Below are 17,595 nucleotides of genomic sequence, written 5' to 3'. Positions count from 1 at the left end.
TCGAGCCTCTCCCGCCAGCCCTCTCCATCACCCGTCGCCGCCATGCCTTCTCCCACCGGCCCTCAGGTAAAATTTCAACCTTTTTTATTTTTAAATAGTTTTTAGCTTATTTCCTATTTTAGACCAAATTTTTACTTATTAACTGTTTTCTAAATTTACATAGTTGATTTTGTTCAATTTAGTTTAATTAATTAGTTTAATTAAGTTAGTTTTAGTTATTTTAGTTAATTTTAGTTTAATATTGCTCAATTTTAGTTAATTTTAGTTAATTTTTAGTTTAATTAATTAGTTAATTTTTGTTAATTTAGTTTAATTAATTAGTTAATTTTAGTTAATTGTAGTTAATTTTAGTTTAATATTGTTCAATTTTAGTTAATTTTAGTTTTATCTTAGACTCTTAGTTAATTGTAGTTAATCTTAGTTTAATCTTGTTCAATTTTAGTTAATTTTAGTTTAATTAATTAGTTAATTAGTTAATTTTAGTCAGTTTCGTTTAATTAATTAGTTAATTTTAGTTAATTGTAGTTATTTTTAGTTTAATATTGTTCAATTTTAGTTAATTTTAGTTTAATCTTAGTTAAATTAGTTAATTTGAATCTTTATTTGTCATGATTTGAGGATTTGATCTATGAATGGTTTATTTGTTGAATTGTTGTGATGTAGAATGTTGGCTACTCCTAAGGAATTTGCAGGTTCCATCTCTATTCCTGCGAAAGCCCCTTTGAAAGATAAAAGAACCTCGGAAGATATCGGTTGGGAGTTTAAGTTTCTTCCGGATCCAACTGATTTGTGCGTGGTGCAATGTAAATTGTGCTTGCACAAGATGAAAGGGGAGGTCTTTAGATTAAAGTAACATCTTGCCGACAGAGGAAACAGCTACCTAAAGTGCTCTAAGATTTCAGCATCTGATAGTAAGATTTCAGCTGCTGATAGGAAAAAGGTCCAAGAAGCTATGGATGCTAATTCAAGGAGGAAGAAATTGAAGGAGATGCATATAATGGAGTTGCAGGATGAAGCAAGCCGGATCCAACGGCTATTGAAGGAGAGGAAATTGCCTCCTCTAGACATACAACAGTGACAGACGGATCTTCAAAGAGGTCTAGAGAGCCGACCGTTAGGCCGATAAATGCTTATACTGCTAGTGATCCTGAGATAGCAAAGAGACTGAAGGGAAAGATGTTTTCAGCCTGGAGTGAAGGAAGCTTATAAAAAAGGAGAAGAGAGATTGCGTCCACAAGCATGTTGCTAGATGGGCATATGAGAATAGCATTCATTTTCATGCCCCCTACCGACTCCTTTATGCAGATGTGCAGCGCTATTGGAGATTATGGACGTACTTACCGATTGCCTAACACGTATATGTTGAGGGAGCCGTTGTTGAGCGGTGATGTGAATGAGACTAGGGACTCATTGAGGAGCATGATGAGTGGGGGGAAGAGTGGTTGTTTTATCATGACGGATGCTTGGTCGGATAAGACGATGCAGTCGATCATGAACCTGTGCATCCATAGTAGGTTCGACACGACTTTCTACAAGTCAATTAAGTGCTCCGGAGACTCGCACACCGAGGAATATATTTTTGAGTGGGTAGATGCATTGCATTGAGGAGATTAGACCACCGAAGATTATCCAGGTTGTCACAGATAATGCTTCTGCAAATATGACGACGAAAGAAAAATTGAAGGAGAAAAGGCCAAGTATCTTTTGGACTAGTTGTGCAGCTCATACGACCTGATGTTTGAGGACATTGGGAAGTTGCCAACCTTCAAAACAACTATTGAAAAAACGAAGGCCCCTACCGTCTTCATCTACAGCCACCACAAGATCTTGAACATGATACCCCACATGTGTAAGATGATGGATATTGTGAAACCCGGAGTCACTTGCTTCGCCACTGCATTCTTGGCCCTTCGAAGTGTTCATAAGAAGCTGAAGCTAAGACTCATGTTTTCTGATAAAGAATGGAGGAAAAGCAAGCATTCTAAGACCGCAAGGTGTAGAAAAATGGAGGTCATTATCCTGTGCAAGAGTTAGTGGCAATCTGTAAACAAGCTATTGAAGATCTATGCTCCCATTTTTCGCATGTTGAGGGTGGTCAATAGCAATTATAGACCCTCAATAGGATTTGTCGATGGGATGCTTGAAGACACAAAGGAGGAGATCAAGTTTGTTTTGAAGAAACAAGAGAGCCTATGCACATCGGTGAATGAAATTATATGTTCCAAGTCTGAGGATCAATTATATATACCCTTGCATATGGCAGCTTATGTCCTTAACTCTTACTACTTCTTTTGAGATGATGTTGCTAAGAACTCTAGGGAATGGAAGGACGGGTTTCTGGATGTGGTGAAGCTGCTCTATCCCGATGAGGAACACCAAGCTGAGGTTACTATGGAGTTCATGGAGAAGTACAGAGTGGGTAATAGCTCATTTGGTAGAAGTTTGGTGGTAAAATCTAGGCAGAAAGTGGACTTCAACCCTGGTAAATTTAGTTTATAAATTGAATATATCAAATTATCAACTGAAACAATGTGTTTGCAGCTAGTTGGTGGTATATGTATGACGGTGATTTGTCCCTTTCTGCAAAACTTGGCGATGAGAGTTTTTAATCTCACTAGCAGTTCTTCCGGATGCGAGAGGAACTGGAGCACATTTGAGGGAGTAAATTACATAAATATCTAAAATTAATAAGATGAAGTTATCCATTTATGACTTTACTAATTTATTCTTTTCTTCTTTAAAGATTCACAAGAAGAAGAGACCGATTGGAGTCGAAGAGGTTGGAGGATCTTGTGTTTGTGAAGTTCAATGCCAAGCTCAAGCAAAAGAAGAGGAGAGTAGAAGACAAAGACGTGCTAACAATGCAGGATCGTACTACAGCACGTGCATGGATCCTAGAAGGAGTCCCCTCCGATGACGAGGAAGAGACTAATCTCGGTTCGGGTGTTAGTTGGACGTTGGTGGAGAATGTATCTCGAGCAGCTAAGGTTGCGACGAACCGGAAGAGTGAAAGAATAGCATAAGCTGTAGGATCTTCGATGATTACTAGCAAAGAAGAGTCTCTTGCCTCCGAAATAATGTCACGGACTAGGATGAGGACTTCGTGGACATGAACTCGGAGGAAAGCAATCATGCGGGGAAGGATTTCCATGATGACGATGATTGACGATGATTTCATTAGGTTATATAATTATCCCATTATCCCGTGCTAGATATTTAGACTATTCATGTTTTTTTTTCCTTCATGAGCATTAGAATTTTGAGTTTGCGATATTATTTACTATTACAATGACTTGTTATGTTGGGCATAATGATATTTCTTAGTATTTGGTTACTAAAATGGCTATTTAGTATTTATGTAAGGTTGATTATGGATCTAAGCTTGTTATTTATTTTTTTGTGATTTTATATGAACTTAATACATATTTTTGTGAATTATTATAATTAAATAAATTAAAAAATAGGCAAACGCGGCCTAGGTGCCTAGGCGCTAGGCCCCGGCTTGAACGCCTAGTCCGTCTAGCGCCTTCTGTAACACTGGTTGTATGGAAAATGACTTGAATTCTTAAATTCGTAAGAACTGTTCTTGCATCTTTAGTGCAAACAAATTAGAAATTATTCTGAACCTTCTCACATGTCTACTAACATGTGGTTAACTAGCATGCTTAATTGAATTGGCTCACATACTCAGAGCAGGTTACTTTGATACTATTAAACCATTTGCAAAGGATCTATTATAATCAGCTTTCCTTTGGAGATGTTAAAAAATTGGACATCTGGCTCACTTTTGTCTCGGACAATATTACAGCAGGCCATACGCACAGAAAGAGAAAACTGTTAAATTTCATCTTTACCAAGACAATAGCATAGGTGTAGTATAGCCCTCAGCTATAAGAGAACCACGATAAGTAGCTTAGGCAGAATGTCAGGCTCTTCAAAAGAGGAGAACATATTATGTTCCAAAACTAATATTTTTAAACAAAAATAATCTGAAAATATCAATCTCTCCCAAATATTAGGAGATCAATAAAAGATTATATATCTACGAGCAGTTTTTAGACTCACAAAGAGGGCAAGGAGCTGTATTTTGGGATTTTTACTCCCTAAGCGCTTCTTAAGAACCTTAAGGGCATCCTTTGCTTGCCTGCATTTCATCAGAAAAGATAATTAAAACAGGTTCATACAATAAACTACTCATCAAATAATGCTTCAGCTGGAATGCAGGGGGACACTTCAAACAAACAGGCATAATTTAAACTATTTCAAAATTCAACTAAATAAAATAAAATGCCTCTCTAGTGTAAAGCAAAATCGAAGAGCCAAAGCAGGCACAAACCGTAAATAAAATCACTATGTTCATTTACTAGCATTACATAGAGGCCATGATGCATGAATGACTTGGAAATGCTCCATCCATTACAACGCACCTATACTCTATTGCTGAGAGACTAGGTTTTGAAAATAAAAGAACGAAAACAATTCATAAGCTAGAACTAAGTTAGTGGTCGTTTGGCGGCTTGTGACTGTAGTTGCAATGCAACCGTCACTTGCATGCATCTGAGATTGTTGCAGCTGCTATTACATGCAATGACACTTGCAACTGTGATTGCAGCTTAAAACCCATTATGTATTGTCTTGAGTTGCAATTATGACTTGTACCAAGATCTGGCATATGTCACACAACGACCAGGAAGGGTTTTTGCAATCGCAATTGCAACTACAACTAGTAGCTGCAAAGAAAACGAACACTTGCAACTTGACGAAAATGACCATTTGCATGTCACTGTAGTTTCAACCAGTCCAATTGCAAGCGACCAAACGGGCAGGTAAGGCATATTAGAGATTAAGATGGCCCCAAAAAAATAAAAATGACCAAGTATAAATACTTTGCTTCCTAAGTGGTTAAAGAAATAGATGATTTCAAGACAAACATTTCGAGAGAAAGCTCCAAAATATCAGTTATCCGGTTCCAATTTTTGCTACCAAGTCCTCTTCAGCACCAGGTAAGAATCCTATCATCAGCTAGCAATAAAGATCTAAACTTTAATCTTCACAAGAATCAACCTTTTTCACCCAATTCAACCACACAATTTGAGATCTCAGACTAAAACCCCAGAAACCCTAAATCGTACCCTGGGTCCATGTTGATAAGGTCACAAAGCTCAATATTTGCAGCCCAATCGGGGCCCATCAACGCATCACTCGTCGCCCTCTCTGCACACGCAGCAGCTCCGCCATTAGCCATCTGCAAAAAATCAAAGAAGAAACAGAAAAAAATAAAAATAAAAATAAAAATCATTAGATCGCAAAAAAGCAAATGAAAGAGGGGAAATCTGAACACGAATCGGAACTTACGTCTCTAGATAGAAGAGAGACAAGTAACAATTTTGTAAGATTTTGATCGGACGTGAGAGAGCGAGTCGACAAGATCAGGTTTTAGAGAGTTTTTCGAGAGAGAGAGAGAGAGAGAGAAGAAGAAGAATTTTATTTCTAGTTTTTTTTTCTCGTTTTGGTCCAAAGTTGGTGGGTCGGAGAGAGAAAGTGACTCAGACGGAAACGGGTCGGCTCAGCTAAAGTCTGAATCAATGAAAAAGAATTAGACACATTCCAATATTGTTTCTAACTATTATTCTGTTGCAGACGATACGTGTGCATGGTAACAAATATAGTAAATATTATAGTTAAATCGTTAAGAAAATAGATGTTTTAATTGCATTTTTCATTTTTTTGGATTTTTTTCCAAAATTTAGGACATTTATGTGATTTTTCTAAGTGTGAGAGCATTATTCCTTTTAATTTTTATGAGTGTAAAGAGCGTTTTCTCTTTTCTTTATTTTTAAGCATCGATCTACAATTGATCTTCTAATGTGTGAGAGCATTTCTGGAATTCTAAAAATACGGCTCACAAAGAGTAAGAATGGGGCTTTTCTTAATATAGTATAGATCTTATCGGTAAAATTGTAGATAACATACTTGTGTATTAGTACAAGTCCTATTTGAACATTTGGCATGCGAGTAAAATGTTTTGAGCTATTCATAGGGAAATAGAGGAACACCCTAAGACTTCATTGCCTTACATGATTCTAATATATATTCTTGTCTATACGATTAGTAAAAGATATTATCCTCTATTTTTTTTTAATTCTTCTTCACCATCCGAATTGAATGCTAATAAACTAGTTAAGGGGTGATACGGTTGAACAATTATATGCTATTTGCATTAACTTTTTAGTGTTAGTACACAATTAACACACATAATAATTAAATATCAGTGTAAAGTGTAAACAAAATATTTATATCAATATAAGTAATTCAAAATTTAATGCAAAGCTCTTGAAAATTGATATCGTGATACATGTAAAGCTTCTATTTCCTTGATTTTTGCTGGAAGGTGCCTACGTCAATTTTTTTCTTCTTTTTCCTGATTCAAAGTGGGCAATTGGAAAACTGGCTAATACGTGTTGACTTTCTTCTTCTTCGTTCGTTTGGTCGCCGGAGGTTGTATCATTCTTTGAACGTGTTAGCCTTGATGTTGACCCCCAACCAATAATTTAATTTTCTTATCTTTTGAATTGAAAAATCTGTAGACTTACATTATCTCATGTTTATATTATCATCATAACCGCTTATTACGTCAGTGTGACCATAGAAATAAGTTTGATTCTAATTAATATATGCCAACCAGATAATTAATCCTCTCTCCATATATTAGATTCATTGCTTACTTAGTTTCGTTCGTTTGTCATGTCGTATGCAGATGATGGTTGAGAGTAAATTAAAAATCTACAAGAGTTTTTGTTTCCTATGTACGTACGACGGCAAATGATCAAATTAACTACAACTTCATTAAATGTGAATTGCTTCCCTTGAAATTTTCTTCAGCTGACTCATCATCAACACCCTGAAGATTGAAGATATAGTTGTGTTAAAGTCTCTGCCACTGCACAAAACTCCTAAGTGTTTTTTGTTAAAAAAATTCCGAAATCGTGATGAGGGTCGAGAGTTGTAATTTTATATTATAACACGTTGGGTATCGCAAAGGATGCAGCCACTTGACTTTACCTTCACAGAACCCTTGAGCCCTTGGATACCCTGACTTTCGAAGCTACTTTTTCTGATATCCCTGCCTCAATTTACTGGTATCAAGTTTATGTCCATTCAACTTGTGAAAACTATGCGTCATGCCTTTAGACTATGCAAAAAATGCATCAAGGCCAAAGGTAGAGGTTGCAGTTATTGCAACTCAATATATCTTTCCACATAAATCAAGGACAAGAACTAAAATGTGCACGTGCATGTTTTTTTCCCCAAAAGGGTCTACATATGTGCAATTTTTCCAAGTGGTTAATTCCTAGTGCTCTCGTAAAGTTTACGTAAAAGTATTAGTAAAGATTATGTTCTGATCACAGAAAACAGGTTTCCCTGTCTCAGTTGACAGTACTGTTTATTGTAGAACATAGCTCTGAGATTTACTAAATGATACTTGTTTATTTGATCCTAGATTAAGGGACCTTATATTTAAGTAGAGTTATTTAGCATTAAGTAATTTCATTATCATATAATCAGCATCTTCAGGACTTAAGCCTACTAGCTTCTCTGACCGAGAAAACCATTACCCCTTTAAGTTTCTTCGATTGAAGATTCACTGCGTTTACAGTTTGCCTCAGTTTACTTTGCTCTAGCTACAGCTTCACGATGTAATGAATTCAGTTCCTGTAATTCAAGAATTTGAGTACAGGACATTTCAGACACTTCCTGCAAATGTACTAAATTTAGTACATTTCAGACATTTCAGACTCGCTTGAAAATCTTTGCATTTGTAAATGGCGAAAGGTTGTTCATTTTATGTATTTCAATTTAAATAAATACTACCGAATAAACACTTGTTAATGAATCCCTGATCATAACAAGAACCATACACACTATTCTTCATTATGTTTGGCAGCTCCCTGTAGATTTACTTTCCCGTTTGTCGAAGACAAAATAACAACCCCTCATTTTCCTGCAAAATCGACAAAATATGTTTAGTATTCAACAAATGACATTAAGTTAATGCTTACTTTTGTTGATTTCGTTATAACCTGCAGTGTATATCTGATTCATACTCTTGACAATGGGGAAATTTTTGTAGTAGCGTTAAGTTTATCCTTCATTCGTCTCCTTTTTATTTCAGAATCTTGATTGATAACTGATAAACAACTGTTTCCTTTTTGTTTTGTTAATTTCTTTTTAATGAAATACAGAGAAGTTATGCTTCACAATTTATCTGGGAGGGGGAAAAAAAGATGTTCTCCTTTTGAAGTTGTAAGCAAGTTTTACTTATTTCTATAAATCATCTTATGAGCTTTTCGACCATCTTATTATTTTTTAATATCAACAATCTCATTATTACGTACATAATACTGTGATTTCTCTAAGAAATAAATCAAGTACCTAAATGAATATAAACTGTCAATTTTCAATAGGAAATAAGATTTTTCTAAATTGCTCATACCGGGGTGGATCAAATTCTCTATTTCATATCACATGAAAAAAATTTATCAAAATACTCCAAAAAATAAAAGACAACTTAAGTTACCTGCTTCTGCTTCTTCTTCTTCCACTGCCATTGCTTGATCTACTGCTTCCCCTACTCTCTGCACTCTTCTCGGATTCGCTCTTCTCCGGCAAAACCTTTGAACAAGTTCCCGAGCTTCCATTGCTCTTCTTACGCTTCAAAATTGTAGGAATTCTAGGCATAAACATCTTCAACATGAACCCTCTATTCTCCCTGTTCTTTTCTTTCTTCTTCTTTTCTTTCTTTCTTTTACATTCATTTTTGCCTTCTTCCAATTTATCCTCCTCTGGACTCTCTTGCAGTAATTCTGCAATCCTCGCAGACTCGGATACATCCTCCTCTGCGGTCTCCTTCAGTGGTTCAGTAATCCTCGTTGACTCGACCATATCTCTTAAAGAGAGTTCATAGTTTGTTTCGGGCATGGCTCGGATTAAATCGAGCATCTCTTGCCGATACATGGCAATTGCCTGAGCTCGACCGTCGTTGAATTTGTCGTCGGTGGAAGTATTTTCTTTGTAGATTGGATTGGTGAAGGTGAAGGTGTTGCCAAGTTCTGGCTGTTGGTGATGAAGCATTGTGGATGTAATGCGTGCAGGGTTGTGGAGGAGGAGAAAACTCAGAAAAGGTTTGATTGTGTTTATTGTATGCAGTTTGTGATCGTTTTATACAGGACTGATTGCTAAGATCCATCTGCTGCAGTATCATGTGGGTGTAGTTATTTATTGGGTGAATTACACAAACACCCCCCGCCCCTTGACTCTCTTAATAGGTAGAAAAACCCCTTAATTTCGAGGGCTTTCTTTTATAAATCCTCTGAACTTGTTCCATTCCACTAAATCCATTGAAGATTGTTCACTTTAAGCCCCTAAATTAACTCTCTCCATTCTGACTTGTCATGTTCCAAGCACATAACGGAAAAAGGCAAATATGACCTGATAAGAACAATAATAGAAATGATAAAAAAGAGTAAAGTGGTAAAAAAAAATTAGTGTTGAGTGGTATTTTCTTCTTTTCTAATCACATACGCTAGACTTCCAAAGTTTAGTGGAAAAGGAAAAATTCATGGGGTCATATCCCTCAAAGTTAAGGGGAGGCTTTGTACCAATTAACATAATTAAGAGGGGTTATCCTGAGAAACAGCCAAATTTAAGGGGGGGGTTTTGTGAAATATACCCTAACTATTTCTCTAACTATTTTATTAGTATTTACCTTCATAAGTTCTAGGGAACATTATTTTTGTTGGGGATTCGAAACAATCAATCGAGCCCTTGCCCTTCCGGACCTTGTGTTGAAAGTAGGAAAGTAGGAATAATACCACAAATAAAGATCTAACCTTGCAAAAATAGTAAAGGAGACGAACACACAGATTTAACGAGGTTTGGCAACGTGCCTACGTCCTTGGGAGCCACATCACACAATCTCTTTATTAATTGAAGAAGAAAATACAAGCTCTCAAACAAGGGATTAATCTCTCTGAGATTCTCTCTCACTTTTCAGTCAAAAAGCTCTCTTTTGATATCTTTTTAAACCCTAAAACGTTTGGGGTATATATATAGAATCCTGGGTGAAACAGATTCCTAAACAAACCAGAAAACTGCCAAATTTACTCGCGGTCGACCGCCATGGTCGACCGCCGGTCTCGCAGTCGACCGCCACGGTCGACCGTCTGCAAAACCCGAGACCAATTTGATTACAGAGTTTTGACGGTCGACTGCCACGGTCGACTGCGACTGATTCCCGAGACCAAAATACCTACAGGGTTGGTGCGGTCGACCGCCATCAGCTTCAGCTTCTTCCCATCTCCTGTGCACGTTCGCGGTGGACCGCCGCGGTCGACCGTGGATCTGTCTGCTTGTTTTTCTGTCCTTTTGATTCCAGCCGTTATCCGGACTTTGGGTCTACACCATAGACTAACAATTTTCCATTGTGGGCTGAGATGTCAAATCTTGGGATGTCAATTTAACCGAAACAGACTAAATTTTCCTTTACAAATTGACTGCAAAATAAGACAATATGAGGTTTTTCTCTCAAAAAAAAAAAAAGACAATATGAGGTTCATACCATATAAGTGCTAGTAAAAAAATTTAGAATATCTAATTGGATGTGTCACCCTTTCTGTTACAAGAATAACAGTGGATATGAGATCATATAATTAGAAGTGTAACCGAAATATTAAAGTCTTTCTCTTAATCCTTGCGGATGTAGAAGTCACTAGTTTCTAGAAGAATGCAGAAGTCAGGGATGAGGATGAGCTTGTTTCATTGTCTGTTTGTTTTAATATCTGTAATCTTCTCATTTTGTTTGGTTTCTTTTATACAGGAGAAGGACATGTGCATCAGCCCCACGTGTTGATGGCCGTGTTTAATATAAAATTTTGTTAATGTTGGATTTTTCTTTTTTGGAATATATCAGTTTTCTTTGGGAATAATATGATAAAGATTTGGTTATGATTTCATAAAGATATTTATATTGTTCCCTCGTGTTCACAATGTTTGGATATTAAAGAACAATTCCTCAATCATAATTTATCACATAATATGCAGACAGTTGTTGTTCATTCGTGATATATTCAACATTTTATCTTATGACTTGTACTTGTTCTTATTATTATTATTTTTTAATCAAGACATAATTAAATGATAGATGAACTGCACTTGTTTTTTTAATGTATAGACGTAATGAAGAGGATATAAATGTATATTCACACTCACACACTAATATCTTTTTTAATTTCTTCTAGAAGGAGATTATCTGTTAAAGAGGAATCTTGAGCGTGACTTGAGCGTGTTGGTTTGTTGAGGTCATTAGGACTTGTCATGTATGAACAAGATTGTACATGGGTTGCCAACTAATTATTAAATGTCGGTAGTGTACGAATCTTACGGAGCACATATTTAAAAAGCATATTACTATGCGATTATATTGCAATGAGAAGAATGGTTAACTTACAGCGAGCATGTTACGGTATAAAACTATAATTTCACAATCCTTCGTGCTCAACTTTGTAGTTTTGAAGCTGTGGAAGGAACTTCGAACCTGTGAGTTTTATTAGTTTGCTTACCGTTTTCACAATTTTCATTCTACAAGAACTTTGTTATTCTATGATTTATATGTATTGTTATATACTGTCACTTTATAATAACAACAAAGCTTAATTTTCTATAATCATTTATTCTTGACATTAATGGTAGCAGAATAAATGTTTATGCCTTTCCACATTTGAATATCTTGACAAGCATAGCTGTGAGAAAAGGAAAAAAAGGAATGGTAAGTTATATAACATGCATGTGTTATGAAAACAGATACCGCAAGTCAATTGTATATTGCAAGGCATCTCTATTAGGATTTGTTTATGGTGAATGTGGATCCACTGTAGATCACATACTGTTTTGTTAATTGATTGCCAATATTTGAAGAATCTTCGGACCAAAAGATATTTGGAAAAAATAACAACTGTGTTGATGACCGCAAGCAAAAGACAAAACATCATCAACTAATCACTGAATTGAAAAATATATGAATACATATGCTTCATATCAAAGACTTCATACGTGCAGGACTAAGTAAACCAAGATCTCTACATAATCTTTTCAGTTCGTCTTCAAAACAATTCTCTTTGCTTCACACTGTCATGCTTAACATATACAATGGATATAGCTACTCAAACAGCAACCATGTAAACTTTAGAGGGAATGAATGCTCTTGGCCTTTTGAATTGCTTGATTCACTTTAGACAAAGGCTCTTCATACAAGAAGGCAGGATTATCAAATTTAGGAGCCAAGCTCGCCTCTCCGAGAAATGCACGGAAAGTATCAGCCACAGAATTGGAGAGAGATTGGAGATTGTATCCTCCTTCCAAGAAAAAAACACAGCGTCCCCCACATAATTCGTTTGCAAGTTGCTTGATATTTGAAGAGAGCATGTAATAGGTACTGGTTGTGAATTGTAGGCCAGCCAATGGGTCTAGCACATGAGCATCGTAGCTGAAATTGCAACGTTCAAAAGGAACCTATTTATATTTAGTTTCATCATGGAAAATGATATGAAAACAAAATGGGTAAATTTCACAAAGCTATTGTGAACTTTTAGGGGCATTGCAAACTATCGTAAACATTTCTTGTACCATATAAAACTACCATGAACCATTTTCCACCAAACTACCATACCTTACGGCAATTGGAGTACAATATTTTAGATAAGCTGGCTTTTATGTACTTTATGTCCTCTCTCCTCTCACTCTTCACAGATATTAATAAAGATAGTCTAGATCTTTTAGACCTTGATGCGGTTAGCAACAATTTCCAATAGTTCGTTCTATTTATCTGCAGTTCTGCAAGGTCATTGTAGTTTTTATATCTAATAAAAAAATAATAACAGTTTTGTGCAATACCCCCACCAAACTTCAAATAGCAGTCTTTTTAAGTTTTAAGAGTAAGCAAAGCCATCTTTTAGGCGCTGATTTCATTATTTTTATTTATATACACACTGAACGGTATATATGAATCTAAAAGGGCAGGAGCATGATAAAGTATTAGTAGATTTCACCTACACAATGCAAGAGAACTGCCAAGGATCATGATAAGTCTGACTAGAACTGAAGTACAACATCCACCATCATTTTTTTCCTTTTTCTGAATCAATACTGCCAAAGATTTGGAAGAGATGAGTAAGAAAAATACATGTTAAGATTATAAAGCACAATTAAGAAGTATCAACTCACCCGGCTGATACTAGGATGATATCAGGCTTAAACCTCTGGGCACATGGCACAACGATCTCATCAAATACAGATCTCATAGCAGTATCACCCGAGCCTCCAGGTAGAGGAAGATTCAGTGTAGTTCCCTCTCCACTTCCCACACCAATTTGTTCGACCTTACCTGTACCAGGATAGCTTCCAGCCTACAAATACCAAGCTCAAAAGGAAGATATTTTGTCAGTTCTTTTGAACTTAAGGTGTTACTTGAAATGTCAAATTGAAAACAAAATTACGCAGTCTTCGGGTTCAAGCTAAATTCATAAGTTGCATACTATTCGTGGTTACTCAAGTATGTACCTGAATTGCACAAATAATACAATGATCTTCCCCTTGGACTTATATGACTTAAAACATACTCTACATTTATTTTGAAATAGGCAACCTTTAAGGGCACTATAATAATCTTAAAGGGTTTTTTAAGATACCAGTCCTTCAATCATCAGTGTTTTCAAATAGGTTCCACAAATGTTGATATTTTGAAATAAGTCCCTCAAGACCTTTAAGTTACACCAAATATACCCATATTAGCGTTTTGTATTAAAGTTATTCTCAAGGTATGTGCATTTTAAGTAATTTTGAGGTAATACATTGGCATGTAAAATCAAGATCAGAATTAAATAGGCTTTGGGTTAAAGTTAAATTCACAGGTAGCATATTTTTCTGTGAAAATTGTGTAAACCACTTAGTATGTATTTGAAATGTGCATATCATGCAAAGATAAACCTCCACATATACATTCAAATATAAACGTAAAACTTAAATGGGATTGAAGCTTAAACTCAGATAGTCATATGTTCACAACTATAACACCAGAAAGATCAAATAAATTATTTGGGATAGGCAGTTGACCTAAGGAGCAAGAACTTGGCTACTACCATTACAACGAATAAATGAAATCTAATCAAATACAAATTCAATGCCACAGCCAACTTGAACTGTGCACAAACTGAAATTTCATTTTCATTTTCATTTTCCTCTTACTCTTGTAAGAGAAAAACAAATTAGTTTCTCATCACAATATATATGTTTCTAACTGTTTAACAAATACATATTTAACTAGAAGAGCTTTTACCTGATGAGTTGATATGAAGAAAATATCTGGATCATCATAAAACGCATCACATGTACCATTCCCATGATGAACATCAAAATCAATTATAAGAACCCGCTTCAATCCATGTACACGTTGAGCATGCCGAGCTGCAATAGCTATGTTTCCAAAAACACAAAAGCCCATAGGACCTTTTGGGACAGCATGATGACCTGGTGGTCTTATCAATGCAAACCCTACAGGAGGATCCATCCGAATCCTTGATGCTTCAACCTAAAACAAATAAATATCGATTTTAACACTGAACTTATATATGGTCATTTAGAAAGCTACTTTTGTAATAGTCTTAGATTACTCCATACCACAGAATCAACCAAGGAAATCCCTGCACCAGCTGCAACTAAGGATTCTTGAAAAGTCTGCACCAACAGAAACATTATACATAACTGACGGTGGAATACGCAAACATCATATTTTTCTTTGACTTTGTGAGCATTTGATGTATTCTTGTAAGGTACATCAACACAATATCTCTGATCATTTAAGTTTATTACTACGAAAAAATCAAATATAAAAATGAGGGAGAAGCTTAAGAGTGGTGAATACAGTTTCAGTTGCATACGTTGGACCAGACCCATCAATGAAAATAATACCTTCATCAGAAGCCCTAGTCATAGCCTGCAGAAATACAAGAGCAAAACAAGCATCAGGAAACATGAATCATTAACCCAATAAGTCCCTCACTTAGCTACTCTTATGAAACCCACAACTTCTATCACAGAGAAAGGATTGAAGAAGACATGGATTGTGAAAGCACTGGATAACAATTCCAACTGAGATTATTGCATTTCTGACAGTTGTAAGGATGTATATATAGTCAATAAATTAAGAGAAAGAAAGGTACAACAATTACCTTCTCTAGCCCAGCTACATAGGCCCTTTCATGGACAATTGCAATATCATCAACAGTAGCAGGTTGGAAATTCTGAATTTCAAAGACCTCAGGACCACGGGACTGAAATGAAGAATCTGTTAACAATTTTGAAAGAGATGAAGTAACCTCAACTCAAAAAAAACTTACTACCAAGGTATTGGAACTTAAACCTAGAACCAGCACACAAGGAACAAGGAGGTCAATCTAAATTAATTATTCTGTATAAGGTTATGATGCTAATGAACACTTGCAGTTGTTTCCTTTTCGTTTAGTTACTTCATCTTTAGAGTAGTATACAAAAAATTTATGACCAACTAAATAATAACTGCATCATGATTTCCTGGTATGAAGCTCATAAATAAAAACAAAATCCCCACCTTTTCTTAAGCAACTCGGATCTCCTAAAAAGAACCAAAATAAACTTAAATATTTAATTACTAAAACAATCAAAGGACAGTGATAAAGCTGTTAAAGTTTTCATTTAATATGTAACTGAGCATTGCAAGAAAACTATAGATACACGATGTGATGCATCAAGAATGAATTATAGTTATGGAAACGAACAGTCGAACACTCTAAGATGATTTTTTTAAACAATGTTTAACAAGTTTATTGACATGTCAGATTAAGAAAGTATGAACAAAAGAACAATAGGTATAAAAAAATGGTTTTGTTACACACCTTTGACGTGAGTTCCAACCTCTCAAGAGCATCAACAATTGCAGGCACCCTTAAATTAGATTCAGGGTGCGCTTCCTGGATTCAGAAGAAGATAACTGGAAAAGTTATTTCAGCAGTTAAATAACGTTATGCAGAAATTAAATAATTTTAAGGCTAAATTTAAGAAGGCACCATTAATTTTAAAGTTTTTTAAGAAAAATACCATAAACATGAAGGAATCGATCAATCAATCAAATCGCATAAACATGGTGCAGGCTCTCAATTTGGTCAATTAGGGTGCATTGACATCAAATGAAATATAAAAGAATTGATCAACCAATTAAATGATGACCAAGAAGAGAAAACTAAAATAAATACAAATTTGTCAAGCCTATTAATTTTCTTCCGCAACGATAGAAGCATGTTACTTTTTACTATTGACACGATGGTTGAATAAGAATTAATAAGTAATCCCTGTCAAATAGCACCAAGAAGGCTGATACGCACTATGCAAGTTTTACAATGCTGAACAAGAAGTCAAGATGAATGTAGAAAAGCGAGCGAGTAAAATGGCATACCTTATTGTGGCCAGTGGCAGGAGCAACAGAATAGAGTACGCGTGCATCTTGTAATGGGATATTAGAAGATACATGTGAATCTTTTCTTATATAACCAGAATTTGAAATGGAGGCCCCACCATCACTTTGAGAGTATCTGATATTACACGTGATATGTTTGTAGAATCTTCTTTGTGTATAGGTCATTTTCTTTGAATACAACTCACATAAATTCTTTAGCTTGTATACTTGTGTGGTAGATGAGAACAAATGACCTACACCATACATAATTAGCAAATTCCTTTAAGATAATAGAATATGCATTTAGAAAGTTATTCTCTTTACATTAAAAATTGATCAGCAAGCAAAAACTAGCAAATGGAGATTGCGAGCTCAAATTGTGAAGTGTAGATTCAGCTGTTTGTATCTGGCTTGCTCATTCATTTTCTTTGAGAAGCATAACTGGACATCAATTGCTTAAAGCTAAATTTGAACCTTCAACTTTTCAATTGATGTAATCTCAGTTGTTATTCAAGAGGGAGGGGATCACAATATTTTTTGGTCTCTGCTTGAAATTTGGAAAGTATTGAGATTAAATAATTAACCTGTAAGATAGTACTTCTAACACATTTCATGGACAAAATACCCGTGCTCTGATATTAGTTTGTGACGAAAATCTTTAAAATAGATAGTCATTAATCACAGACCAAAATAACTCTAACCAAATACCTTATCCCTATATTCTTGGCTCCCAATGACACATTAAGCGCACATTGTTCCACACTATTTCCAACATGAGACTCAAATCTCTATACCATCCACCTCTGACTTGAATGCTATAATGGTATACAAGACAAATCCAACAATTTATTGTCCGTATGTGCCCGTGTTTCTTTGGTTGTTAGTATGGCTATAGGGATCATCAACACCTAGCGATATTGTTTTGGTGAAAACATCACATTCTTTGGTATTAGTCACAGGATTTGGGAATTGGTAAACTTATGATTCTTCACTTGGAAAGAACCATCACCTTGGTCTCGTTACCATTATGCTGGTTCCATTGGCTACATATACAG

The 17,595-nt window shown here is 35.5% G+C and overlaps 3 protein-coding genes across 3 annotated transcripts in view; all 3 read right to left on the bottom strand.

Annotated features, from left to right (window-relative positions):
• The window catches only part of LOC109830290 (TOM1-like protein 2), a 14,023-nt gene extending 8,514 nt beyond the window's left edge, over positions 1-5,509 (bottom strand). The window contains exons 1-3 of the mRNA XM_020397513.1: positions 5,356-5,509; positions 5,133-5,245; positions 4,066-4,144 (exon numbers count right to left, since the gene is read on the bottom strand). Coding sequence (XP_020253102.1) covers positions 4,066-4,144; positions 5,133-5,245 — 192 coding nt within the window. The 5' untranslated portion in view covers positions 5,356-5,509. The remainder of the gene's footprint in view (positions 1-4,065; positions 4,145-5,132; positions 5,246-5,355) is intronic.
• LOC109830291 lies at positions 7,836-9,159 on the bottom strand. Its single transcript, XM_020397514.1, has 2 exons — positions 8,579-9,159; positions 7,836-8,002 (listed from the first exon to the last, which is right to left on the bottom strand). Exons 1-2 carry the CDS (start codon positions 9,130-9,132, stop codon positions 7,933-7,935), a joined length of 624 nt encoding a protein of 207 aa, XP_020253103.1. The 5' UTR covers positions 9,133-9,159; the 3' UTR covers positions 7,836-7,932.
• The window catches only part of LOC109830289 (histone deacetylase 14), a 6,614-nt gene continuing 1,133 nt past the window's right edge, over positions 12,115-17,595 (bottom strand). Inside the window, exons 2-9 of the mRNA XM_020397512.1 lie at positions 16,541-16,794; positions 15,984-16,058; positions 15,282-15,383; positions 14,975-15,046; positions 14,731-14,787; positions 14,390-14,641; positions 13,279-13,460; positions 12,115-12,541 (exon numbers count right to left, since the gene is read on the bottom strand). Coding sequence (XP_020253101.1) covers positions 12,241-12,541; positions 13,279-13,460; positions 14,390-14,641; positions 14,731-14,787; positions 14,975-15,046; positions 15,282-15,383; positions 15,984-16,058; positions 16,541-16,794 — 1,295 coding nt within the window. The 3' untranslated portion in view covers positions 12,115-12,240. The remainder of the gene's footprint in view (positions 12,542-13,278; positions 13,461-14,389; positions 14,642-14,730; positions 14,788-14,974; positions 15,047-15,281; positions 15,384-15,983; positions 16,059-16,540; positions 16,795-17,595) is intronic.

Source organism: Asparagus officinalis, chromosome 2, assembly GCF_001876935.1.
Source record: "Asparagus officinalis chromosome 2, Aspof.V1, whole genome shotgun sequence".
NCBI classification, from domain to species: domain Eukaryota; kingdom Viridiplantae; phylum Streptophyta; class Magnoliopsida; order Asparagales; family Asparagaceae; genus Asparagus; species Asparagus officinalis.
This window is presented reverse-complemented; position numbering and strand designations above follow the sequence as displayed.

Bases quoted from the DNA above. Each gene is read 5' to 3' on its own strand.
- LOC109830291 (XM_020397514.1), bottom strand. From the start codon at position 9,132: ATGCTTCATCACCAACAGCCAGAACTTGGCAACACCTTCACCTTCACC. The intron at 8,003-8,578 runs GTAACTTAAGTT...TCGATTTTGCAG, and splicing joins AGAAGAAGAAGCAGAAGCAG to GAAAATGAGGGGTTGTTATT.